Source organism: Neofelis nebulosa, chromosome 15 (assembly GCF_028018385.1).
Source record: "Neofelis nebulosa isolate mNeoNeb1 chromosome 15, mNeoNeb1.pri, whole genome shotgun sequence".
NCBI lineage: Eukaryota > Metazoa > Chordata > Mammalia > Carnivora > Felidae > Neofelis > Neofelis nebulosa.
The window spans coordinates 19,061,413-19,088,168 of NC_080796.1; the positions used below are offsets into that span (position 1 = coordinate 19,061,413).

At 37.2% G+C, this 26,756-nt stretch overlaps 1 protein-coding gene across 2 annotated transcripts in view; it reads right to left on the minus strand.

Moving 5' to 3' along the window:
* KIFAP3 (kinesin associated protein 3) overlaps positions 1-26,756 on the minus strand; it is a 173,052-nt gene that overhangs the window by 74,777 nt on the left and 71,519 nt on the right. For both annotated transcript variants that reach the window (XM_058701729.1, XM_058701730.1), the window contains one exon: positions 19,966-20,128. In XM_058701729.1, the coding sequence (XP_058557712.1) occupies positions 19,966-20,128 (163 nt within the window). The remainder of the gene's footprint in view (positions 1-19,965; positions 20,129-26,756) is intronic.

The window sequence follows — 26,756 nt, forward strand, 5'->3', positions numbered from 1 at the left end:
TCCGCACTCGTGCCCAAGGTGAAAACTCCTTGCAGCTCTCTAATGCCTTCCTAATTCTTCTCTATCGTGACCCACTATTAAGAAAAAAACAACAAAACACCTCTGAACATGTCCCCAGTTCCCATCATCTTTTCCCCCCCCATAATATGTACCTAAAATGCTAACCATGCCCCAATGCATGCTGAAAACTGAAGGCCTGCGGTGGAATCTCCAGGGAAGCAGTGCTGTCCTGAAAGCCTGGCAGACAGCCAATCTTTTTAGAACTGTGGTTGTTTGAGAAAAGGGGAAAGAGAAAGGGTTAAGCCAACAGTGATACTGTTCCTACTGTATGTTAGGCATATGTTTTCTCGTTCACCCTGTGAGGAGGTAGGTCCTATCTTTGATTTGGAGGTGAGGCAATGATATTCATTAACGTTATGAATCCTTCCAAAGGAGACACCACCATGAATCTGAGACTCAAATCTAGATGGGGCTACAAAGCCTGCTTGTGGGCTTCCTGTTATTATCATTATCCCTTAGTGACATAGTACAGGAAGGAGATGAAATTAGAAGGGACTCTATGAGACCTGGGAGTCTTAGAGAAGACAGTGGGAAGGTGGCCGAAGAGGGGAAGAGAAGATGAAATGCACAACGACAACCAGTTGTTTACTGGAAGACCTGTGCCCAGATACAGTAGGTTCTGAAGGGCCAAAGAAGTTCCTGACAGGGACAAAAGGAATTATCCCCCCAGCAGTGTGGGGGACTAGATCTTCAGCAGTTCTGAAGCTCACTTTCACTAAACTGGACCAGAGCTACCATCAGGCAGTGTTTGAGTTTATGAAAAAACACAAGGTGCTACAGAAGCTTAAAAGATGAGTGGCCCTGGTGGCATAACACTGTGGTTCAGAGCTCGGGCTCTGACAGGCTGGGTTCAATCTGTGACTCCTGCACCTGAGATAGAGCCTGTGAGTGCTATTTAAACTCTCCGTGCTTCAATTTCTTCATCAGCGGAATCGATATAACAACTGTACCTAACTCAAAGGATTGTTACGTAAGGATTAGTTAAGAGAATTCTGGTAAAGGAATTAGTAGTACTGAGTCTGACACAGTAATAAACCGATTCAATACATATCATTTCTTACTATAATTATTATGTGAACAGGAATGTTTTTTTCTGTTTTACCAACAGAACATCACTATCGTGTGCCCCTAACACACACGGTGGGGTTTTCTCTTTTCAAGATCGGATCATAGTCAGAAATAAAGCAGGCTTGAGAAGCAGCGGAGATTTCTCCAAGATGAGCTAGGCAGGGTCCAGAGTTTATATTCTGAGCCTGCAGCTAAGCCACTTGTCCTCCTATTCAGTCACTTTCCCGTAAAGCTTTACTATTCCCAAAGTATGGGCTGAAGAGAGTTACCTTACTACAAGGCTCCACTAAGTGACCCCTATCTGATAGGAGCCCTTCATCATTCTCTCATTCTTACAGGGTTATAAATTCCTTAATAAGAGTGCAACTTGAGAAAAGAACATAATCAAAATACAGATTCAGTACACATCCGTCCTCCACCACTACCACAAACACACTGTGAATCTCTCACCCCTCTTTCATGCTTCTGCATCTGCAATAGAACTTAAACTCAGTCTTGGAGTAGGAAACTATACAGGTGATCGGCCACCAAGAAGATGAAAGGACTCAGGCAGAAGTCTAAGAACACTGCAGACAGGGGCGCCTGGGTGGCGCAGTCGGTTAAGCGTCCGACTTCAGCCAGGTCACGATCTCGCGGTCCGTGAGTTCGAGCCCCGCGTCAGGCTCTGGGCTGATGGCTCGGAGCCTGGAGCCTGTTTCCGATTCTGTGTCTCCCTCTCTCTCTGCCCCTCCCCCGTTCATGCTCTGTCTCTCTCTGTCCCAAAAATAAATAAAAAACGTTGAAAAAAAAAATTAAAAAAAAAAAAAAAAAAAAAAAGAACACTGCAGACAAAGCTCACGATTAGCTACATTACTTATTTACCTTCAAGTGGCATGTCCCATGCTTCCCCCCTTGTTTAGGCCGAGCACAACTGAACAAAAGAAACTGAAATATGACAGGCATCACACCAGAGGTATTCTTTCTCCTTGAGAAAAGTGGGAAAGGAGGTGATGACAGATCTAACGGACTACAATATTGTACTCACAGGTCAATATAACAAAAGTTGCTGATATGTCTTCTGGTTTTGTCTGGGTAAGTGTTCCCTGGAACCCAATCACGTGATTTACAAATACCTATAAATTTGATTTTCAGGGCACCTGGGTGGCTCAGCTGGTTAAGTGTCCAACTTTGGCTCAGGTCATGGTCTCACGGTTCATGGGTTCGAGCCCCACATTGGGCTCTGCGCTGTCAGCCGTCAGAGCCCCCTTTGGATTCTCTTCCTCTCTCTCTGCCCCTCCCCCACTCACATGCTCATGGACTCTCTTTCTCAAAAATAAACAAACATTAAAAAAAAATTGATTTTCTGGGGCGCCTGGGTGGCTCAGTCAGTTAAGCATCTGACTTTGACTCAGGTCATGATCTCGGGTCCATGAGTCCCAAGCCCTGCGTTAGGCTCTGGATGCTGACAGCTCAGAGCCTGGAGCCTGCTTTGGCTTCTGTGTTTTCCTCTCTCTCTTCCCCTCCCCCACCCATGCTCGTTTGTTGTCTCTCTCAAAAACAAATAAACATTAAAAACTTTTAAAAAAATTGATTTTCTTCCTTTTTTTTGTATTTTTTTAGGGAATTTACAAATACAGAAACTGACATTTGCCCTTTAACTCAGAAAAAAGATGTACATATCCTATACATGATCTTCTAACCCATGTAACCTTGACGAATCTAATTTACATCTTATTGCTGCAAATCACATATTTCCTTTCTCCACTAAAGAACTGCAATATATGAATGAAGATTGCAGTATACTGCAGTATATAACCGTAATTATTTTATTCACTGAAGCATTAATTATTATATAAATGATTAGTTGCTTGATGAAAATACAGCCTATAACTTCATGGCATCTAGCAGATATTCTGACAGCTGTAAAAAAAGGACAAAATATTTTAGGACAAAAGTGCATACCCGGAGTGGGAAGATGTCTGGAAATAACCTAAATTCATCTCCTCAAACACAGCTGCACACAAAAAGTAATGGCTTTCTGGCAGTCAACATTTATTATTACTTAAAGGCTAATTTGCAGATCACATAGCAATAAACAGTCATTAAGAGAGATTAAATAGTCCAAGTAAAATTAAGAGCTTATCCTTCATTATAAGCTAATCATCTTCTTTGATTGGAAGAAAGGATATCTGAGTTTTTAAAAAATAAACCTCAAAAAAAATCTTGTATATCCTAAATGAATTTGGGGTTTGGGGGTATGATTTTCCCATAAGAATTCATGACTAAGAACCATAAACTGCAGCTAACCAGCTATGATTCCTCTACATCCTACAAATGGCAGGCATTTCAAAAGGGCTCCTTTAAGACTTACAGACATCAATTATTCCCAAGTAAAAACAGGCTGCCAATAGTCCGTATGCTGGCATAGCACCAAAGGCCCTGTGAATTTTGAGCAGAGCAGTGAAAAGACTGAATATTTTTGAGAACTAGGTCCTTAATGACTAGAGGTGGCTTAGTCAAATCTGTTCAAGTAATAAGGCCAGGGTGGAAAAAAAATGGCCTAGTCATTATGATTCCTTTGGTATTTACGGTAATAAACATGAATCATGATGAACTCACTGGCTATTAAACGCAGAGGTCATAAGTACTTCGATAGGATTTCCACAGGAATTCACCGTTAATTAGCTGGATCATTATTTGAAAGTGTTAGTGAATTATCTTAGCAGTTGTGCAGCCATTCCCCCCAAATTGGTCATTCCCAGCTGAGGGCAGTTAATGCCTTAACAAACTGGTCATTAACTCCAGTAACTGATTTGTGGGAATTACTGCACTTATAAAGTACATTCAAGACTTTTTTTTTTCTTTTTTAAAAAATCTGCAGCTGTAGTTCAGCTGGAGCAGCTGAAGGAGGAAAAAAAAACGTTCTCTGGACTGCTCTCATGATCGATTTTCTGCCAATTAAAGGGCAAACGCATGCTGATGGGTTTTGAATTTTAAAATGTCTTCAGTTTTTCATCTCCGAAGTGATTAGTAAAAACACCAGTTAGTTACTAATTTTGTAAGACACTTGGGATTTTCCATTCACAGTTCAGTCAAGCAGAAATATGAGTCTGAACACCAGAACTCAAAGCCAAATTTCCGCTTCTGCAGTAGACCCAGCCCAACACTTTGTAAAAACAGAGTGAGAACACAAGTTATGGGCCACATTGTTAGCCAGATTCTCATTCTCTTTTGCACTCCATGTCTTCATTCAAAGTAGAAAACTCCCTTTGAAGTCACAAAGGCCCCAGGAGAAGATAAGATATATACGCTCAGTATGATCAGACAGCCTTAGTTTAAACTTGAATTTGAGGAGATCATTTTTAAGACTACAACTATACTGGACAGTCTCCTTTTTAGAATAGATTTGTTCACAGTATAAAGATTTGAGATGAATAGATAAAAACCAAGAGCTTTTAATCATGAGCTGAAGGGGGAAAATTACAGAATGTAGGTTACAATGATCAGTATGAAAACAAGTGTAACAATAGTCTTGTGATACAGGGTTTCATGGATAAATGATTTTTGTGTCCAATGACTTGATATAAAAACTATAAAAAACTGAAATTGTAAAGCTACCAGTAAGCTCAACAGCTCAGTCACATTAAGAGATATTCACTAAGTACTCTAAAATCAAATACTTTTGATGCATTTTCATTCATTTTATGTACAACCGCACATTCTGCCATATAGTTCCTTTTTCAAATATTTGCAACATATTTTAATTATTTTATTACCTGGTCTATAGTGGCCTTTTATTATGTCTAAAGCATACTATAACAACTTATAATACACCCTACAAAATGTGCACTCTTGTGGTACCAACGATAGGGACCAAAATAAAGCCCTTAACAATGACTGCTTTCTAGCCTACAGGTCCACCCCATTGACTTAATGTGCTTCAGTCAGCTTTTACCTTGTAGAAGTGGAGACACCCCAGGCAATATTCACACACAGAGTATTGGAACCAGCTGGTGATAGAAGAATCCTAAGAAAAAAGGCTTCTTGATTTAATTGGGAAAACAGGAGGAAGCATAAATTTTACTGCCATTAATAACTTCAAGCAATCTTGATATGACTCTACCTCACCCTGACGGCTAAACATGTGCTTTTTGTTAAAGTGTTTGCCACATCTGACCCCTATTGTTTGCTCACTTGATCAGGTAAGAAAATGTAGGTTTATTTATAGGATAAATGAGGCCTATTAAAATTGAGAAACAGTGCAGTAGTCTATGAGGAGCTGCATACTGAAACAGATGTGTGAAATTCCATAACAGTTTTGTAATAAACAGGCCAAATGAAGTTATTTTAAAAAGTCGACTTTAAGTTTCTTAAACCATCATAAAGGCAACATAGTTTTTAAAAACTGGAAAACACCTCCTAATTAGAAAACATTATTCTGACAATTTCCCACCAATTTTTAATAAACAGGCCAAAAAAATGTCGTGTACTACGTATTACTTTCTCCACAAAATAAAGACGTGCTTTATTTCTTCGTTTTAGGATCCTTTTGATAAAATAAAAATGAAGCCATTAATTATAATGAAAAATAATATTATGGGGGACTTTCAAAGGTGTTCAGAACCTAACTGTTTCAATTTTCTTTTAAGGATATGTGACAGAATGGTCAGAAGAAATAACCCTTAATTTTTAAGTGGTCAAAGTTTAGAGTCCAACAGTCTCTGCTCTGGTGATCTCCCACAATAAGGGAAATCAGACTTGTCTCAACCGGAAGAAATCAAACATTTATCACTTAACTCTTGACCGGGTCTGACTTGCTACACGCTGACAGAATCTTTCTACAGCCTTGGAAAACGCCCTGAAACCCAGATTACCTAATGTAGTCTAGAGCAAAATGAATCAGGTGCCATCCCTACTCTCAAAACCATTCTGGGTCTACTCACAGAATGCAGAAACATTTATATCCATTTAGAACCCCTCGGAACCCCAGTTTATCTTGCAGTGAAGACAATATGGTCCAGCAATGCTGTGACTCAAATTTGGGTCCTTTTTGAAATGATTCATGTGGAACTGTGAAACAGGCGCGACGATGTGCTACTGAATCTCAGAATCCTAATTTTCCTGCCGTAGCCAATAAAATTAGTTTCAGCACAAACCAGTCATGTAAATTAGCACGCTCACAACTTTCAGATTTGGAAGAGTCAAAAGTTATACAGCTAGAAATTTAAATCAAGATTTAAATTACAGACCAAACTTTCGCACTAGTTGTATGCAGTGCTATACACGTATCAATGACCTGATGCCTCTGGTGATTAAAGGGCAACTTGAAAAAGATGTCTGGGCTAGTTAACTTTTTTAGTTAACTTGCACAGAGATTCATAAATCACCTGTGAATGTGCCTAATGCAAGTTAAGCACATGATGAATATTTATTGCGTGTGAGTTCGGTCTTTAGCTATTACTAAATTACTATATATATATTGAAAAGCTACCAACATCTCTAGGTAACACTACGAACTTCTCAGTTTTTTCAGGAAGCATTCTCCTGTCTGCTCATAAATGAACTAAAGAAGTATCCCTAGACAGGGTAATTTGTGATGCTGGATTCAACATTTGGGTTTTTGGCTTGTTTTTTTATTTTGTTTATTTTGTTCGCTTTTTGGCGGTTTTAAAAAGTTTCCATTTTAATTCCAGTTAGTTAAGGTACAGTTTTAGGTCTACAATATAGTGATTCGATACTTCCATACATCACCCTGTGCTCATCAGGACAAGTGCCCTCCTTAATCCCCATCACCTATTTTGCCCAGCCCCCCACCCCCTTCCCTCTGATAACCATCAGTTGGATCTCTACAGTTGAGTTTGTTTCTTGATGTGTCTCTTATTTTTTCCTTTTGCTTGTTTGTCTTGTTTCTTAAATTCCACATATGAGTGAAATCATATGGTATTTGTCTTTCTCTGACTGAATTATTTTGCTTCATATTATTATTATACTCTCTAGTTCCATCCATCTTGTTGCAAATGGCAAGATTTCATTCTTTTTTATGGCTGGAAAATATTCCACTGTGTGTGTGTGTGTGTGTGTGTGTGTGTGTGTGTGTGTGTGTGGTGTTTGTATATGTGTGTATATCTTCTTTATCCATTCATCAATCAATGGACACTTGGACTGCTTCTGTATCTCAGCTATTGTAAATAATGCTGCTATAAACATAGAGGGGCATGTATGGGCTTTTGAATACTTTAAAAGAACAGCATGCTAATCTAAGATCAAACCTGTCTTTTTATCTATTTGAATAGTGCTTCTCAAACTACCTGTGGTTTAGGGTCAAGTTTTTATTTTTTCTCCCATGTGTCTGAGACCAACACTTTTATAAATTATACGGAAAACAAAGTTAAAGGAAATTTTTGCAACACAGAAGTTCAAAAAATGTATTATATTCAGCAGACATAATATTATATACATAAGTTGCTGTAAATTGTCTAAACTCTGATTCTTAATTTCTGGATTTACTCATTTCAGACAAGTAAAAAACAGTTTATGAATGTGCATTGGTCGGTGGACCATACTTTGAGTTACCACTGTATTAGAAGATTCCTGCCTTGAATCACAAAATTCACTGAAGGTATCTGTACCATATAAGTGAAATCCAAGTGCTATTTCACGGTTTACAACAAAGCCCCTATAACCAGGCATAGAATAGTCAAAACTATGAGGTAAGAAGACTTTTTACTGTGCTCATCTTTTTTCATTTAGGGACCATTAACCCTCAAACCTTCCCTTCCTTTTCTTCCACCTTATCGTAACTAACGTTTGTATAAGGCCTTTTAGTTATGAAATAAACAGATATCAATTCTCTCATCAGAGTTGCAAAACAATCCCGTGGGATGGATTTTCTAAACAGGACAAAAGGCTCACACCTTTTGACTTGCCTAATGTCACCCAACCAATAAGGGGTGAAGGGAAGGAAGGAGACTCAAGCTCAGTTCTTTTAATGGTCATTCCTTTCATGTGCTCCTTTCATACATTAATCCATCCAACCACCTACCAGATATTTTCTGAGAACTTACAATGTGCTAGACATTTTTGTAGGCACTGGAAATGTAGGAGTGAATGAGACTGATACAAATCCATATTTTCATGCAGCTTAGAGTCTTTGGGACCCAATGGGAATGGTGGTGATAGTGGGTGTGTGGTGAAGACAATAAACAAGATAATTACATGAAAGATAGATCATGTGGTGATTAAGTGCTATGAATAAAAATAAAAGGAAAAAGAGAATAACCTGAGAGCAAAGCCCTTTCATGAGGGAATGAACTGTGCAAACAACTAGAAAAGGACATGCTAGGCAGACGGAACAGGAAGTGTCAAAGTCATGAGGTAGGCGTGTCATTACTGGGTTCAAGGAATAGCACGGAGGCCAATGAGTTTTCAGCAGAAAGAACAAAAACAAGAGTACTAGAAGATGTAGTTACAGAGGTAAGGAGCTGACCGAGAACATATAAATGCTTGTAGGCCACTGTTAGGACTTTGGTTCTTCTCTGGATAGGAAGTCATTGAAGATTTCTGAGCAGAGAAATGACACGATTTAACTCAAATTTTAACGTGATCACTCTGTGTGCTGTGTTAAGGAGAGAATGTGGGGCAAGGGTAGAAGCACAAAGACGAGTTAGGATGCTACTGTATTAAGCCAGGAAAGAGAAGATGGGGCTGGCAACAGGGTGGTAGCAGCTATGTTTTGAAGACAGAGCTGACTGCCCAGACAGACTGGATGGAGGGTAAGAGGGAAAAAGAGAAATTAAGGAGAACTTCCCCAGTTTTGGCTGGTTAATTACAAAGTTTCCATTTTATGGAGAGAGAAAGACTGAAAACAGTGGAAATTATCTATCTTTCTGTTTATACTGGGGAGTCGTCCATATAGGCAGAGTATTTAAACAGAATGGATGAAGTCACCAAGGGAGCAAGTATAGATGGAGGAAAATTCTATGGACTAAGCCCTGGAAGGTGTTCTAATGTTTAGAGACTGGGGAGATAAGGTAGAAGCAGAAAAGGAGACTGAGAAGGACTGGGTACTTAGAGGAAAAACCAGAAGAGTACTGTGTCCTGGAAAATCAATGAAAAGAGAAGAGGAGAGAAACTACCAAATGTTCACTACTGATGGAGTACTAGGAGTGCTGGGAATTGACCACTGGATTTGGCAACGTAGAGGTCACTGGAACTTGACCACAGTGATGCCGTGGGGGGGTGTGTATGTGAAAGTCCAACTGGAAAAGATTAAAAAGTGTAGAACAGTGAGGGAGGGGGGAATTGAGATTGGATAGAGAAGAGAGGAGAAAGAGGGAGTGGGATGCAAAGAGCACAGAGCAGACAAGAAGGGATATGAATGCATGCAAAAAGAGAGAAACTGGGAGACAGGAAATGACCGCAATTCTTGAGGCATTCTGCAATAATGGGAAGAAGAGAAATGGGATGGTAGTGGAAAGATGAAAGAGTGAAGTGAGAGTAAAGAAGAATATTAAGATAGCATATTTATATGTCGATGGGAATGATCTTCCAGAGAGGGAAAAATTAATGCAAGGGAGGAGAACTGCTGGAGCAAGAACCTTGAGTAGGTGACAGGGAATGGGATGGAGAGGGAATGTTGGTCAATGATGAGATTAGGAGCAAGTTCATCCCGAATAATGTGAGGGAAGCCAAGTACAGACAGAGGTAGGAGGGTAAGTGTGGCAACAGGAACAAAATGGAAGTTTTTCTGACTGCTCCTATAGTGAAATAGGAACCGAACAAGGTAATGAGCCTAGGATGAACATGAGGTGTTGGATTTATGAGAAGGTATAGGAATGAAACTCTCACTTAGGAGAGTGGGAGGACCAGATAAAGAAGAAAATGTAGTATGACTGCTGGGCAGCATGAAAAGTCTAGTACTGGTTAATTATCCAGAATGTACTGTATGCTGTTGTCCCTCTGTGCTCAGGGTCTTCCTTTTCCACTCTCCTACATCATGTCATACATTCCCCACCCTTCTTCACAAAGCACCAAAGAAAGTGATAAAAATGATTCTAAGATGTGAGTGGCTGAACACTCAAAATGTCTAAAGGGCAAGGCAAGAAATATAATGAAACGTCTATGAGAAAGTAAGGTTTATCTCAGGGGAATGGGTGAGTTTGGATCATGCCTAGAAATCCAAAGATAACATTAAGAGACTATATTTTGGTAAAGCCGAACATGTCTTCTAGCCGGATTTAAGCTGCTAATTTGAGACTCCTGGTGTATTATTACAATCAGGAATGTATGCATTTAACAGGAATTAAAAGCTTTAAAGGAATGCTCTAATTCACTGGTCTTCAAGGTGCAGCCTGAGGATCCCTAAAGGGGATCCCCAAAGTCACACCATTTTTATAACAAAGTCACACCATTTTATAACATTTTTATAACAATAATATATTAGTATTAATACAATTACTTTCCTTTTTAAAATTCACATTCTCTCATAAGAGGCTAAGACATATATGAAATATGATACCACGACAGAGTGTTGAGGGAGCTAGGAGAGCCAGCTGTTGTCTATTAAGCCTGACTTTAAAGAAATTTGCAAAATGAAAAAAAAAAAAAAAGAAATTTGAGAAATATAAAATTATGCTACTCTTGTCACTAATTTTTGTCTTGTTTTGGAAAGAGTTTTCATAACGTATTTATGTTAATGTGTAGCAACTTTGTTATTTTAAGATGAATATTTAATTTTTTTCTCAATTATGAATATAGTAAATATCTCTAGATATAATCTCTAATAAACAAAAGTGCTTTGGAGGTCCTTAATAATTTTTAAGAGTGAAAAGAGTCCTGAGACCAAAGTTTGAAAACTGATGCTCTCTAACCACTGAATTCCTACAGTCTCCTGATAAACAGGGAAAACTTACAAAATAGCAGAGAAACCGTGGGAAGTGAGGATTGCCTATAATTTATAGGTAGCTATCTAATCTGTTTAACCACTAGGCTGGCTATGACTATTCCATTTTTGTTTTAACAAACGCAAAATTTCATATATGTAGGATGAGACCTACACATTTTCTGTGTATGTTTATTCCCTTGAGTTTAAGTCCCTTTGAAAATCAAGTTAAAAATTGAAAAGCTGACAGGAAAACTTGGAACATTACTCACTTTAAAATACATACCAATATCATTCAAAAAGGAAAAAGAATACTGTAAATAAACTCAAAATTGTTCAAAAGAGTTTACCAGTGAAATACGGTAGTTTTTTTTTTAATATTGATTATGCATTCTGTAATAAAGTATCTCTCCCATTATGTGATGTTTAAAGCTTTCTGCACAAGCTATTTCATGATGAACTAGGTAGGCTCTCCCAAAGAATGCACTTCAGTTGGGGATTTATGCTTGCTCCTTTACTTAACATCATCCCCAAGCACATCAAGCAGTACTTATTAGCTTATGAATCATCGGAGCCAGGGCAACTGAGAGGTGCAAAAACATTTGTCTGGTGCATCAGATGAAAAGCTAGGGACATTTAGTTTTCAAGTCACTTTTGAAACACTATCAGTGCATTCTCCAGGAAACTGAAGAACACACTATGACGAAGCATTTCCTTGCCAACTCCCAACCCAGGATATTCTGACATAAGGAAGCACTCTTGAGACACATCAAGGTCAAATGGCTTAAAAACTTATGACAGAGAATTTTTTTATAGTGATTTGATTCTTAGATGAGCCAAAAATCTCTAAACATTTAAAAAAATTAACTCTATATCATAAAAAACCTGACTGAACTAACAATTGGCTAACTAAAGCCAAACTTTCTAGGTCCAATTCAATTTGCATATAATCACACTTGCGGAAACCCCCGGCTATGACAGGTCTCCCAGATGGTAATATGAAGTTTCTACGCCTAAGAAATTATGTGTCAAGCACGGGAATGAATAACACTGAAAAGATTTTATAACTGATACTGAAATAGTAAGCAGAGGTAAGTTTAGGATCCTTTATGAAATCTTAGGAAAGTAACATCAAAAATGAAGTAAGAATGGGATAATTTTGGTGGCATTTAAAAAAAACAAAGGATACTTAGATACAAGGGTCCTCATGGATCCAAACAAAAATTTTGAAACATTTTTAACCATCAGGCTGGCTGTGACTAGTCCATTTTTGTTTTAACAAATGCAAAAATTCATATACGTAGGATGAGACCTATACATTTTATAAGGTTTATTCCCTTGAGGGAATTTCTATGCCTAGCAAAGGATCAAAACTATTCAAACAAATCAATTTCAGGAAAAGTGGAGAAAGAAAATTTTAAATAATGATTTCTAAAATTCCTTACTAATCCCTTTTTTGTGTCCCTGATGTCAAAAGAAAAGCTAAATTCAAAATCCCTAAATGAAATGCTTTATATGACAATATTTTAAAATAATTTTTGGTTTTACTGAGTAACATTTCACTCAGCCTCACATGGCGAAACAGATGAGCTATAACAAAACGTCTCTGCCTTTAAAAGTAAGTCAAATCACAAAATCTTCCTCAATTACATTTTTTTTCTCAGTTATTCAGCAATTCTGACAACAGCAGGGGTCGCAATGTACTAGTTAAATGTTTCAGGATGCAAGAGAAGGGGATTAAATGTTCATATAGCACAGCTTTATTAGAGCCTGAAAGATTCATGATTCATTGTACTCTAGTTAAAATAATCTATCGTTAAATATAAAAAGATTTTTCAGTTATGGGGTCCCCAAATAATAGTAAAGAAAACCTACTTAAAATCTGATAGCATTTCCAGTTGAAACAGCATCCCTTAAAATTCTCTTCTGCCAAGTTCTCCACGTGTGTAGCCCTACAAAAGTGGCTTTACATTTTTTGCATCTTTTAAAAAATAAACAATTTCTATACATAAAATAGGTAACTCTTTAATTCAGTCCTCTATCAACCTGAACTGAGTTTCTTTCTAATAAAAAACCAACCTGACCACTCATGTTCTACTCTATGCTCTTTAATTCCTTCTCCGTGATTACAATGAAGAAAATGTACCCCAAATTCTTCAAATACTTGATTTACAAAAGGTTTTTTCCATTAAAAAAAATTTCAATTCCATGGCATCACTCCCATCACTGCTTGCCAAGAATAACCTAGAAGAATTTAGATAATCTACTGTTCAACACACAAAAAATCCAGCAGAGACAGTGATTAAGATTTCTGAGCATTTGATGGGAAAGAAATCTAATCACTTTCCCATAGTTCAATGTTTTCCAAATGAATGTCAAATCAATCAGAACACAAAATTAATATAAGTCATAAGTAGAATAAACAATGATCAGAAAATAAATAGAAAATACAGTTCACTGCACACAGAAATGGTAAATACTGCTTTGTGAACATTTTTAAAAATTACATATGTTAAAATCTGTAATAGATGTAAGAAGTAAAATGTAATGTATATAAATATACACATATGGATATATACACATTCATATATATATATATCACATACACACGTGAGTATTAGGTTGTAGTGTAAACTATACTATAGATTGGGGTAAAGATGTTTGAAAGTCATTGCTCTATACTAATTATATCCTATCCCTTTAAAGTCTATGCTCTGTGTAATGCTTCCTTACTACAATTTCTATATAATTGTAGTGGCCAAAGACCAGAGATATTAAATATATCACTGAATTGCTCAATTGAGAAATTTAGTTTATTGTGTTAGGAGTTAATGATTTATTTTTCCACACAAGTAACATATACATTAACAAGTATAAAAATGACTATTCTATTATTAATAGCTTATCAGCAAATCATTTATACACTCAATGCAATTTCTTTGGACACAGCAGAGAGAACAAGCAAAATAGGTTTCTTCACAGTTAAAAGAAATGTTACAAAGTCTGCAATAAACCTTACTGAGAGGAGTATGTTACTGGGAAGAGAACCCTTTGGGCATTCATTTGGAATTCATTTTTAACAAAATATACACTTCAAATAAGCTCAGTTGTCAGTTTCCAAGACCACAAGAGATTAGAAATATATCATTAGAGAGAGGAAAATTGCTGCTATAGAATTGCTTCTGGAACAGAAGAAATGAGAAGTGACAGCTAAAAATAAGAGGGGAAAACAGAAAACCTGTACATAAAAAATGTAAATACATGGAATTCTGAGGCCATTTAGTAAGGGGAAATAGTTGAGCACAGTAATATTTACATTCCTGTATAATAAATCATCTTGACTCAATGATTAAAAAAACTCATATAGCAGGTGAACGCAGGTACTCTGGTTCCAAAGCCCATCGTACTAACCACCACACTATACTTCTCAATAAAAATTTAAATTACGTTTATGGTATTAAAAGTACATTTAAGAAAACATTTATGAAAAGAAACATGTAATCAATTTTAAAGAACTTTATATAAAATGATTAAATACCCTTAATGTTATAAGCTGAGAAAACTTTCTTATCAGAAAGACCCATTCCTTGGATATCTATAGTTTGTATTCTATATAATTTCCTAACACTGTACTCTTATTTAACCTTTCCTTATTAACATGCATTATTATCCATATACTGAAGATGAGAAAATGGACACATAGGTTAAATAATTTACACAGTATCACATAGCTAATAACAGATGAAGCCAATATTCAAAGTCATATAGTATGGCTCCAGAATTCTAGCTTTTAATTAATGTGCTCTGTGGTACTATAGTAGTTAGATACACTACATATGGTAGTATTGCTATAATGTCTCAGGATGTATTTTTTTAACAGATTCTGGTAATCCTGGAAACTCAGCTAAAATAAAATTCAGAAGTGCCTGGCTGGCTCAGTCAGCACAGAATGTGACTCCTGATCTCAGGATTGTGAGTTCGAGCCTCAACATGTGCACGGAGATTACTTAAAGATAAAAATCTGGGGCGCCTGGGTGGCTCAGTCAGTTAAGTATCCAACTTTGGCTCAGGTCATGATCTCACAGTTCGTGAGTTTGAGCCCCACATCGGGCTCTGTGCTGACAGCTCGGAGCCTGGAGCCTGCTTTGAATTCAGTGTCTCCCTCTATCTCTGCCCCTCCCCCACTCACACTCTGTGTCTCTCTCTCTCTCTCTCAAAAATAAACATTAAAAAATAAAAAATAAAAATAAAAATCTGAAAAAATAAGTAAAAGAAAATTCAGAAAACCTGGAAAATACCTTTCAGGATTGTTAGGTTGCTAACGCACCAATATTCTAGTTCTAATCCTTCCAAACATTTGCCAACCTCTTAAAGTTCAGCATGGCCATGTGACTTGCTGTTATCAGTGCCAAGTGTAAGCAAAAATTATATTTGTCAGTTCAGAGTGGAAGTCTTCAAGAGAAGTTTACAACTCTGCATTTTCTCTTTCTCTCTTCCCTGGTGCCATGGTGACCCAGAGATTCTGTTAGTCTTGGTCTCTGATGGTGACACGGACCAACACTTGGTACTCACTTATTATGGATATGTAATACGAGGAAGAAGTAAATCTTTGATGTGTCTTAAGGTACTGGGATCTTAAGGTTGTTTATTAATAATCATAGCCTTGTCTTCCACTAATACAGTTGACAGGTTTTTCGTGGGAAGTGATGAATAAAAGGGTCATTTTTGGACGATGATAAATACAAACAATTATAAAGTTTACAAAATGGTTATGTTCTAAAAACTCATACTGAAATCAGTTATTTGGAATTTGAAATGCTTTTTTTCCCCATAGGCTCACCTTATAAAAGGCCCACAGAAGCTTATTTAACTCATAATTTAAATGAAAAAGTAGAAAACAACAGTGTCTTTAAAATAATTAAAAGAATGTATGATACGTAAACAGATGTAACCTGTATATTCTAAATACTTATAGGCATTCTGAAGCATTTTACAGAAGCTGAAGTCACTGTTCTCTAGTATATTTTAATTTCTCTTCAATATGTACATCTTCTCCCTTTCCTAGATCCTGGAATATCAGTAGATATTCTCTTTTGTTTACTGTGTATGATTGCCATTGCTTCCGTGGCTTGTAAGTGGAGAATGAAGAGGTGGAACTAAACAAAGTTATTAAGCAAAAGATACATGAACATTTGAAAAGAAAGAAATTGCTTAGGTTAAAATTCAATAACTTGTGAGCAGTGAACAAAAAGGGAAGGAAAGATGGGACATAATCTTTACCTAAAGAGGAAGGATTTTAGAGCCTACTTATTAGTCCTCAGATAGATCAAAGTTGTCATGAGTTTACAAAGTATACTGATTCCCCATATGGCAAAAAAGTTGAGCTGTACCCAAATTTCTGTTCACTTTTAACAATTACTCAAATCACAACACCATCCCATATTTTTTTCAATTTGTTCTCCCAGAAAATTTTTGTGGCTGTTCTTGTGAGGATTTAACTATCAACCTATTTTATTTACCATACAAAGGTAAGCCAAGAAGTTATGAAGGTAAGCTACCCATAAGCATCTCAACAAAACCATTCTGCTTTTAATCTGTTTTTACAGATAACAGAGGTAGAAATTTTTCAGATCTTCTACTTCTACCTATGTAATGCAAGATTTGAATAATACTAGCTTTTTACTTTCCTTGGTGTAGTAAAATCCAATGCCTTAGGAATTCATATTTCAAAGAAAATAACGAAGTAACAGCACTTTGAAAGAATAACTCAAACGAGGTAAACACTTTTCAGTTGCTCTTCCTACTCAAAACCTCCTCATCTCTGAAGCATGACGAGTCCTAGATTATCATGGCTTCTCAGTAACGGCCTAAACTTGATATACTTTTTATGTATTTGTCAAAAAATAAACACATTTCTCTGGCTGTTATGTCTCCTTTAGTGGTTTCCTCTTCCCACTTTTCTTCTATAAGGTAAGTGTTCCTTTTTTAACCCTTACTCCTCCGGACCTATAGACCTATGTTTCTATTTGTCTGCAAAATGTCTCACACTGAATCTATTGCTAGCTTCCTCAAACTACTTCCCTCACACTTCTCTTTTTCTGTCCCTGGCACTAGACTTCTAACAGTCATGGGGTATGAATTCTTCCTATCATCACCTACATTCAAAAAGTAAGCATGTCACATTAAGTCTACCTGTACTATGTATTTCTTTTGCCTCACATCTGACATACTACCTCTTTCCTAGTCCATGTTTTCTGTACTTCTGGTCTTGCTGTTACAATAGATTATTATGCTCTTCTGCAGACTCTAGTTCTAGTCCACCCAATAGAATAATGTCAGATTAATTTCTCTAGAGCAGTACTCTGTGACCCAACTAGTTTAAAAACCTGCAATGATTCCCACCATCAGCTAAATTCAGTATAACTTATTAGCATAGTCTTAACCTTCATAATACCACAAAAGAACATAAACCCCATTTATTTTCAAAGTTATCTCCTGCTATCTTCTTATTGTTCCTCACACTGGCTTAGCACCATCTATGCCTTAGGTAATGTTGGTCACTTTACCTGAAATACTTTCTACAGCCTCTATTCTTCTTCCTTTATAAACATCACCTTGGTTAAAGTCAATGTGCATCTCAAATGGCATTTTGCCGATGAAGGACCAGTAAGGAAACATTCTCTCTTTTGAATTTCAACAAATCCATAGATTGAAAAATATTTTCCTACAGTGCTTAACACTGGGTTTTGCCATAGTAGATCTTCAACATTTTACTGAATTGAAATTGAATCAAACCGCACACATCCCAGGAGAGTAAAAATAAATAAGCTACCTAGTTTGTCAATAAAGATATAATACCTATTTGAAGGTATTTGTATTCAGATCAAGGTAAGTCAGCAACACTTATAGAATGTCCACTTTAAGTAATGATGATGATGGTGATGATGGTAAAAAAATGATTTATAGCTAATATTTATTAAGAAGATACTATGTGTCAAGTACTATTTTAAGCACTCTGTAATACAATACCTCATTTAAGCTTCAAAAGAACTTTAAGTTGGTTATAATTATTATCCCCATCTTAGAGATGGACAAAAACTGGGTCAGAGTTTGGGTACCTTGCCCAACACAACATAGTTAGAAGTAAAGACAGCCATAATTCTAATAAGACAATCTGACTCCAGAAATCGAGCTCTAGAAGAGATGAAAGAAGTTATTTTATTAAATGCTATATCTCATATCACAAAATTTACTATTTGTTAATAAAATACAGACTGCATATCCTGTTCGTAATTTCCCCCAAATCTCTCTTAAATCATTTGTTTCATAAAAGTAGGTCACTAAATACAGAATAAACCAAATAGCCTATGAACTCCTTCAGGACAAGAAATATAACTTACTCATCTGCATACACTGAGAATCTAACCAAATATCTGATACATAATTCTGCTAGATTCATGCTAGATAAAGGATTACATGAATTAAGTTCAAAGTGCCATCAATTTTACTTTTCAAGTTTTCCTGTTTCCTTGTTAAATGTATTGCTTTGGTTCCACAAAAGCAATTTTTGAAAGTGCTTCTCAACAGAGTTCCTTCTACACTGTATAATAAAAGTCCTATGCAATATTTGTGGACTGGTCAACAGGCCAAATGTTCTTGGACTGACTGGTGAAAGGTTTTCCTATTCTGAGAAAAGGATTAAGAAATAAGTTTCCTGAAAACTTCCTTTATTTTAAGGGGTGTTGGAGAATTGGATTTTCTACTTAATCATGGTCTACTTAATATACTACACAGTGTAGGTTAATGTAGTAGTTAAGAAATCCAACTTTGGCAACAGACACAACTGAGGTTGAATGTGGGCTGTGCCTTTTATCAGTTGTGTAGATGTGAGTAAAGATCTCAGGGATTCCACGAGATAATGTAAAGAAAGCACAAAACAAAATGACTGGCACAGTAAACATTCAATATAAATGTTATTGCTAGTATTATAAAGAAAATAATGATATCAATGAGAGACTAGGTTCATAGATATTAGACAGCTAAGAATAAACTTAATTTTAAATCATTCTCTTCTATTATACTACTAGTGGTTAACAGTTAAAAAAATATTTGAAAACAAGGATAAAGCTACAAAAAAAAAAAAAAAGTGAAACCACAGTGCTGAGCAAAGGAACGGAGTCTTAAAAGATGGGTAAGAATTGTGCTTTCTGGTTAAAAAACACAATGGCATTCCAGGTAGAGAAAAAAAGCAGGTGGACAAGTACTTAGGTATAAAGAGCTTGTTTAGAGAACTGTATAGTTCAGTATAATATATGTTCAATATATGTTATATGTGCAGTATAAACATAATAAAGTATCTGTTGGGGAGTAGCAAGTACCTATGAAGACAGACATTGAACAGATCATAAAGGACTTTTTAATCCTCTTCCAAGAAGCCTTATGCGTGAGCATTAAGAGTTAATTATTCAATCCATCTTTGCTATATAGTTATCTTGCTAACAGTTAAAAGAAAACAATGTATTAACTAAATCTGCCAACGCAATATTTTCTAACCCACGCTATTAAAAAAATGCCCTTTTCAACTTAATGATAAAGAGGCTCCACAAATTTGTGTATTCAAAAGCAATATTTTAACAGTATGGCAGAATGTAAGAATTAAATGATACCTGCTTTTAAAAATACTATTAAACAGAAAGTAATTTTTCCTTCTTGCTTTCTTGGTAGTACTTTTATATTTTCACTTTCACATGAAGTGAAATGAAGTAAGAGTTAAAAGTTTCTATTCCTTCATTCTATAGCACCATGGAAATCCTGGCTCACATCATTTTTCATTCATTCTGCTTATTTTTAGTGTTGAGTTCCCAATCAAAGAACATATACAGAATGATTTTTGCTCAGCAGACTTCAACACAGAGCTCAATCTTCCAATGGTGTTGGAAATTCCAAGCAACCCCATCATTAGATTTTAAAAGACATACCTAGGAGTGCAGTGAGTTTGGGAAGCAGTCCAACTTGTACCATCTTATTCCTCAGTCCTGTGTCAAAGGATAAGTTGAGTAAAAGTCGTAGGGTGATATTCAGCAGATCTTCATGTTCACAGGGTATCATTTTTACCAGTTTTTCAACAATATCCATTTCCACCTATGTAATACAATAATACAAATGCAGTGAGGTTCAGTTGTACAATACGACAAAAAAGATTACAAATAATTACTCTTTTACCCTCAGGTAGATCTATTTTATAATTACGTGTTAATCTGTTTACTCATTTTAATCTATAAACTTTTGTAAAATCAAACTTTTGAGGAGAAAACACATATTTCTACATTATCCCATCCTTCCTTCACTTAATAGTGTCAACTGGAAGCCAAATGACACTGAGACTTTGAAAACACATTCTTGAATGCCACCTACAAAGCGCCAGGCCCTGTGCTAGATCAAACAAGATCATGTCTTAGCCTTTAAGGATTCCACAGTCTAAAAACAGAGCAGACAAATAGAACAAATAATTAAAATACAATGTAATAGGGGTGCCTGGGTGGCTTTAGTTGCTTAAGCGTCTGACTCTTGACCTTGGCACAGGTCATGATCTGAGGGTCGTGAGACAAGCCCCAGTCAGGCTCCGCGCTGGGCATAAACCCTGCTTGAGATTCTCTTTCTCCCTCTCTCTCTCTGTACCTCCCCCTCTTGTAAGTACATGTGCACATGCTGTTTCTAAAGAAACAAAAACAAAAACCAATGTAATAAAAATGGAATGCATGAAGTCTTCTTGAAGCAACATGGAAAGAATACCAAGCTATCTAGAAGAGTAGAAAAGACTTCAAATTAGGAATAAAGTTTTTAAAACTGTCTAATAATTTACTCTCTGGTTAAGAAAGGCAATGGAGATCCAGGTAGAAAAGCTAGTGGCTAGACACTTAGGCATAAAATAGCTTCTTTGGGGCACTGCAAGTGCTTTGGTGTGGACATAGTATAAAATATAAGTTGGGGAATGGCAGGAGCCTATTAAATAGATGTTGAACAAATCACAAAAAACTTTTAGTGCTAAGAAGAATGCTTTGAATGATTTTAAGTCCAGAGGGTGATATGGTCAGACGAGTAGCATAAAGATCAATATAAAAATACATACATACATATATACACATATGCATACACAGAATAGGACACAAACAAATGAGCAAGGGACATCATATAAGGATAGTCTGCAATAGGCAGAGATCGAAAGCAGGCACTTAAGAATATCTTGCAGTAGACAAGTGAGAGGTGATTGGAGTCTGAATCAAAGAAAGGACAACGAGATTGAAGAGGAAATAATGTGAGAGATGTTTACGCGATATGGTCAAAGCATCTGAATGAGAAGTGAAGTAGAAGCACTGAAGATGACTTTCAGGTTTGTGTCCTGGTCAATGTGATGGGGGTCCCCAAGAGTACCCCAACGTTCAGTAATTTGCTGAAGGACTCACAGGACTCAGCATGCAGTCACCTTCATGACTGTCATTTGTTATTATGAAAGGAGGCAAAGCAAAATCATAAAAGGGAAAAGGCACATGGAGGCAAAGTCCAGAGGTGTAAAATTCCTAGAATCCTCTCCCCACACAGTCATCCAGGATGTGCTTCAATATTGAAATGAGGCTAAAACTCAGTGCCCAAGGTTTTTATTGGGGGCTGGTCACACAGGAACCCTATGCCAGCACAAACTAAAATTCTAGATTCCCAGAAGGAAAGCAGGTGTTTAGCAAAAACCACATTGCTTGTGCAAACAGTTTAGGCACAGTAAACGACCCTTATCAGTTAGGGAACAGTGGAAACACGCCTGAAATCCAAGTTCCCAGATGCCAGCCACGGGTCACCCCCGTGCGAAGGCCTATCTAAGGAGAGCAATCCCAAGCCCTTTTCTGCACAGTCAAGATCTGTAAACTGAAAAAAGCAGGTATAGGACAAAGAGGACAAAAAAAAAATTTATTTTTGTCATGCTTAATTTGACCTGGTAGTCATCTGATATTTGAAAATCTTATAAAACTCAGGAGAGAAGGGGCACTTGGGTGGCTCAGCAGTTTGAGCTTCCAACTTCTGCTCAGGTCATGATCTTGCGGTCCGGGAGTTCAGACCCACGATGTCCGGCTTGCTGCCGTCAGCGGGGAGCCTGCTTAGGATCCTCTGTCCCCCTCCCTCTCTGCCCCTCTCCCACTTGCGCCCTCTCTCTCAAAAACAAATAAACCTTAAAAAAAACAAAAAACAACAAACAAAACCTCAGGAGAGAAGCTGGTCTACGAGTAACAGTGGAAACTCCAGGTTGGGGTCAGCAAACTATGGCTAGTTTGCTAAACTAGCTAAAGAGCTAAAAATGGTTTTGACTTTTAGATTTTTAAATGGTTGAACATAAATCAAATGAATAATATGTCATGACACATGAAAATGTTTAGAATTCAAATTTCAGTCTCCGTAAATAAAGTTTTATTAGAGCGCACTCACACTCATTTGTTTACAGACTATGACTGCTATCATGCTACAACAGCAGAGAGGAGAAGCTGCAACAGAGACCACATGAACCAAAAATAAATACATCAAATGAGGACTAAAATATTGACTACCTGGCCATTTACAGAAGTTTGCTCACCCTCAATCTAGGTGATCATAAAACTGTTTCGAGAGAAGCCTGCTTTACAGTGAGAACCCATAGAAGAAAGAACTTTTTTGGTAACATAAGCCCCATATTCACTTTTCTTTTTAAATTTTTTTTTTTTTTCAACGTTTTTTTTTTATTTTTATTTTTGGGACAGAGAGAGACAGAGCATGAACGGGGGAGGGGCAGAGAGAGAGGGAGACACAGAATCGGAAACAGGCTCCAGGCTCCGAGCCATCAGCCCGGAGCCTGACGCGGGGCTCGAACTCACGGACCGCGAGATCGTGACCTGGCTGAAGTCGGACGCTTAACCGACTGCGCCACCCAGGCGCCCCTTAAATTTTTTTTTTTTAATTTATTTATTTTTGAGACAGAAAGCATGAACAGGGGAGGGTCAGAGAAAGAGGGAGACACAGAATCTGAAACAAGCTCCAGGCTCTGAGCTGTCAGCACAGAGCCCGATGCGGGGCTCGAACCCATGGACCGCGAGATCATGACCTGAGCCGAAGTCGGACGCTTAACCGACTGAGCCACCCAGGCGCCCCAATATTCACTTTTCTTAAGGTAGCAATCAGAACAAGTTGGTTATAAAAATATCTCACACCTCTGTCACAAAGCAATGGCTAAAAAGGAGAGAAACATTACATGTTTCTTCGATCATTACCGAAAGACTTATGAGTAATGTTGCTCTACTTTTCTTGTATTAGAAAACTAAAGCATTTATTTGCCTTGCCATACCTTTATTGCAATCTTTCATTGACCTCATAAAAGTCACATTGCTAACTGAGCCCTCAATATACCTTCTTCCCTCTCATTCCATGCTAAGCGGTGAACACTGGTTTTCTTAAAAAATACTAACTTGACAAACCAACAATGATTTTTCCTTCAGACCTCTATCTTCACTCCACAGCCACACTGTAATCATATCTAGAGCTCTTCACTAAAAAGTACAAATCCATCTCCAAAGACTCTAATTTTGGTTCTCCCTTTCTCCTAGTTTAATCTTCTGAGTAGGCCAGGTAAATATTTTGTTACCTTCCTACAATTTCCATAGAGGCCAGTGAAAAAGATTTGTCAAATTTATACAGAACCATAATTCTATCACTAGCTTCACTGATTAGAGTAAATAACAACTTTTTAAGCTTCATTTATTCATTTAACAAATATTTCTTAAGTCCCAGTTATGTATTGGTGAACAAGGGAGAAATGATACCTGTCTTCATGGAGCTTATATTCTAGCAGGAGTGAAATAAAGAAATTATTATACAGTTACTTAAGAAGATTTAAACAAAAGCCAGTACCATGAAAAAATATGAGTGGATCTGATATAATCTCAATGTGAAGAGTTATCAAAGAAGGCTTCTCTAAGGAAAAATAATCTCCTGGATGAACAGAAGTTATCTAAAGGTAACTGAAGAGGCAGAGGAAAGAGTGGCCTAGATGGAAAAAAAATAGCATGTGCAAAGGCCTTGGGGTGATATGGAAGATTCAGCATTCAAGGAACTCTTTAAAAACTATCCTTCTGATTACAAAGTGGAAAATGTATTGGAAGGAGGCAAGAATAGAAACAGGGAGATTAATTAAAATGCTATGGAAGTAGTCAAGTAGAGGCATAGTGATTAAGAAAAATAGGCAGAGCTATGTGTCTGGCCCTGTGCTGGACAGGGTGGGAGATATAAAAGTGAATAAAAAGTATATCCCGTCTTCTGAAAAAGAAAAAAAAAAGGCGGAACTTCAAACTTACTTTTAGGATACAAAAATCTGGACAAGATGTGGTTCCCACCCTAGCTGGAAGAAAATTCCAGATATAAAATCATAACTTAAAAAAAAAACAAAAAACATTGGGGTGCCTGGGTGGTTCAGTCGGTTAAGCGTCCGACCGGCTCAGGTCATGATCTCGCGGTCCGTGAGTTCCAGCCCCGCATCGGGCTCTGTGCTGACAGCTCAGAGCCTGGAGCCTGTTTCAGATTCTGTGTCTCCCTCTCTCTGACCCTCCCCCATTCATGCTCTGTCTCTCTCTGTCTCAAAAATAAATAAACATTTAAAAAACAAAACAAAACAAAACATCAAAGAGCTGAGGTTCCAAGGAAATCAACTGGCCTGAAATATAAGGAAGGTAGGTACCGTGAAGGAGAGAAGGGCCATGAGCGCTGGTTTATATACACAGGGTGGTTCACTGGAAAAAACCAGAGTTGCCACAGAACTGGGAGAGAAGATTGCATGGAAGATTTTAAATAAATTGTGAAGAAGCCTGACTATAGAAATGTGACGCTGCAGATGCTCAGGGTGTTTGCAACCACTCGCAAGGTCTTTTCTGGGACCTGATCGGAAGGTCACAAGAAAAACTGGGGACAGAACAGGACATGGAAGAAAACTTCCCCCTTAGTCGAGGGGACCTCAGGGAGGGGAACGGCTGCCATTAGGGAAGAGGCATAAAATGCTGCCCAGATCTTTTCCTCCTATTTCCCCTAAAAAACAAAAGACTTAATTAAGCTTCTTGGGTAAATATGACAAAACCTGTCACATCCAAAACACAGGTAAAGACCCACAGCAGCTGGGGGAAAGAAACGGTTCTTTTCTGTTCTTTTCCGTTCCTCTGTTTCCAGAGGAGAGGTGTTGACGGGATGACTGCGGAAGCCCCACTGCTGACAAGTATAACTATGGACATGGGACCAGCCTAAGACTGCCTGAAGGCTAAATCAGAACAACAAAAAAATCTCCTCTTTCCCCCTCTCTGAACCCGGCACCATATTAGCAAAAGCCAAGTAACAAGTAATAGCAGTACATTGCTGAGAGAGTGTTAAAATGAAGTGAGAGGTCCTCTTTGAGGCACAGACACACCGGGAAAGTCTGAAGTGGAGGGTGGAACATGAACACTGAGAAAAACCCTCCGGCAACCAATACCCCATACCAAAGACAACATAATGCTACGTGGGTGTGAGCCCATAAGACGTGGAAGGTAACTCCTGACAAGAATGACTAAAGGCTTAGAAAATAAAGTCTGCCTATTTCCAGACATAAATAATATTTATCTCAATCTGTACTAATCAACACATGGTGTCTAGGTTTCAATAAAAAATTATGATACATGAAGAGCAAGAAAATATCCCACTGAAGGCAGTGAATAGAACCAGACTTAGATATGACCTGTATAATTATCAGAGAATTTAAAATCATATCAGAGAATTATTATTTAGTAATAATTTAACATGATTAATATGTTAAAGGCTCTACTGGAAAAAAATGGGTAACATGAATGAACAGAGAATTTTGAAGAAAAAGATACTAAAAGAATTAAATGGAAATGTTAAATACACACACAATACACACACAATACAGAGATGAAGGAAACCTTCATGGGCTCAAAAGCAGATGTGATATAGCTAATGACGGAATAAGTAAGCCTGGAGGTAGATTAATAGAAATCTTCCACATTGAACTAAATATTTTTTTTAATTTTAAAAATAAAAAGAATAAAACAACAACACAGTATCAAAGAGCCATGAGACAATATCATATGGATTAACAGGTATAACTGAAATCCAGCAGAAGAGACACAGAAAGGGACAGAAGCAATACTTGAAGAGATAATGGCCAAGGATTTTCTAAAAACAAGGAAAGAATCAAACCACACATACAAGCTCAGAGAATCCCAAGTAGAATACAACACACACACACACACACACACACACACACACACACACACACATACACACACACACCTAGAGAGATATATGTTCAAACTGTTGAAAAGCAAAGATAAAATCTTGGAGGCAGGTAGAAAATAAAAGACTCATTACATATAGAAGACAAAAGATAAGAATTACCTCACACTTCGTGTCAAAAACTATGAAAGCCAGAAAATAATGAAGTGATATTTATAAAGTATGTCAACCTAGAATTTTCAATTCAGTGAAAATATATTCCCCAAATCAAACCAAAAGCTGGCTGTCTGAAAATATCAGTAATATTGACAAACCACTAACTTACAAAAAAAGAGACAGAGAAAGAGAAAAGAAACAAATTACCAATATCAGTAATGAAATGAGGAATAATCACTTCACACCTTTGGACTTTAAAAATGTAAGAAGGAAAAAGTACAAAAACTTGTTTGCCCATACATTTGACAACATAGATGAAATGGAT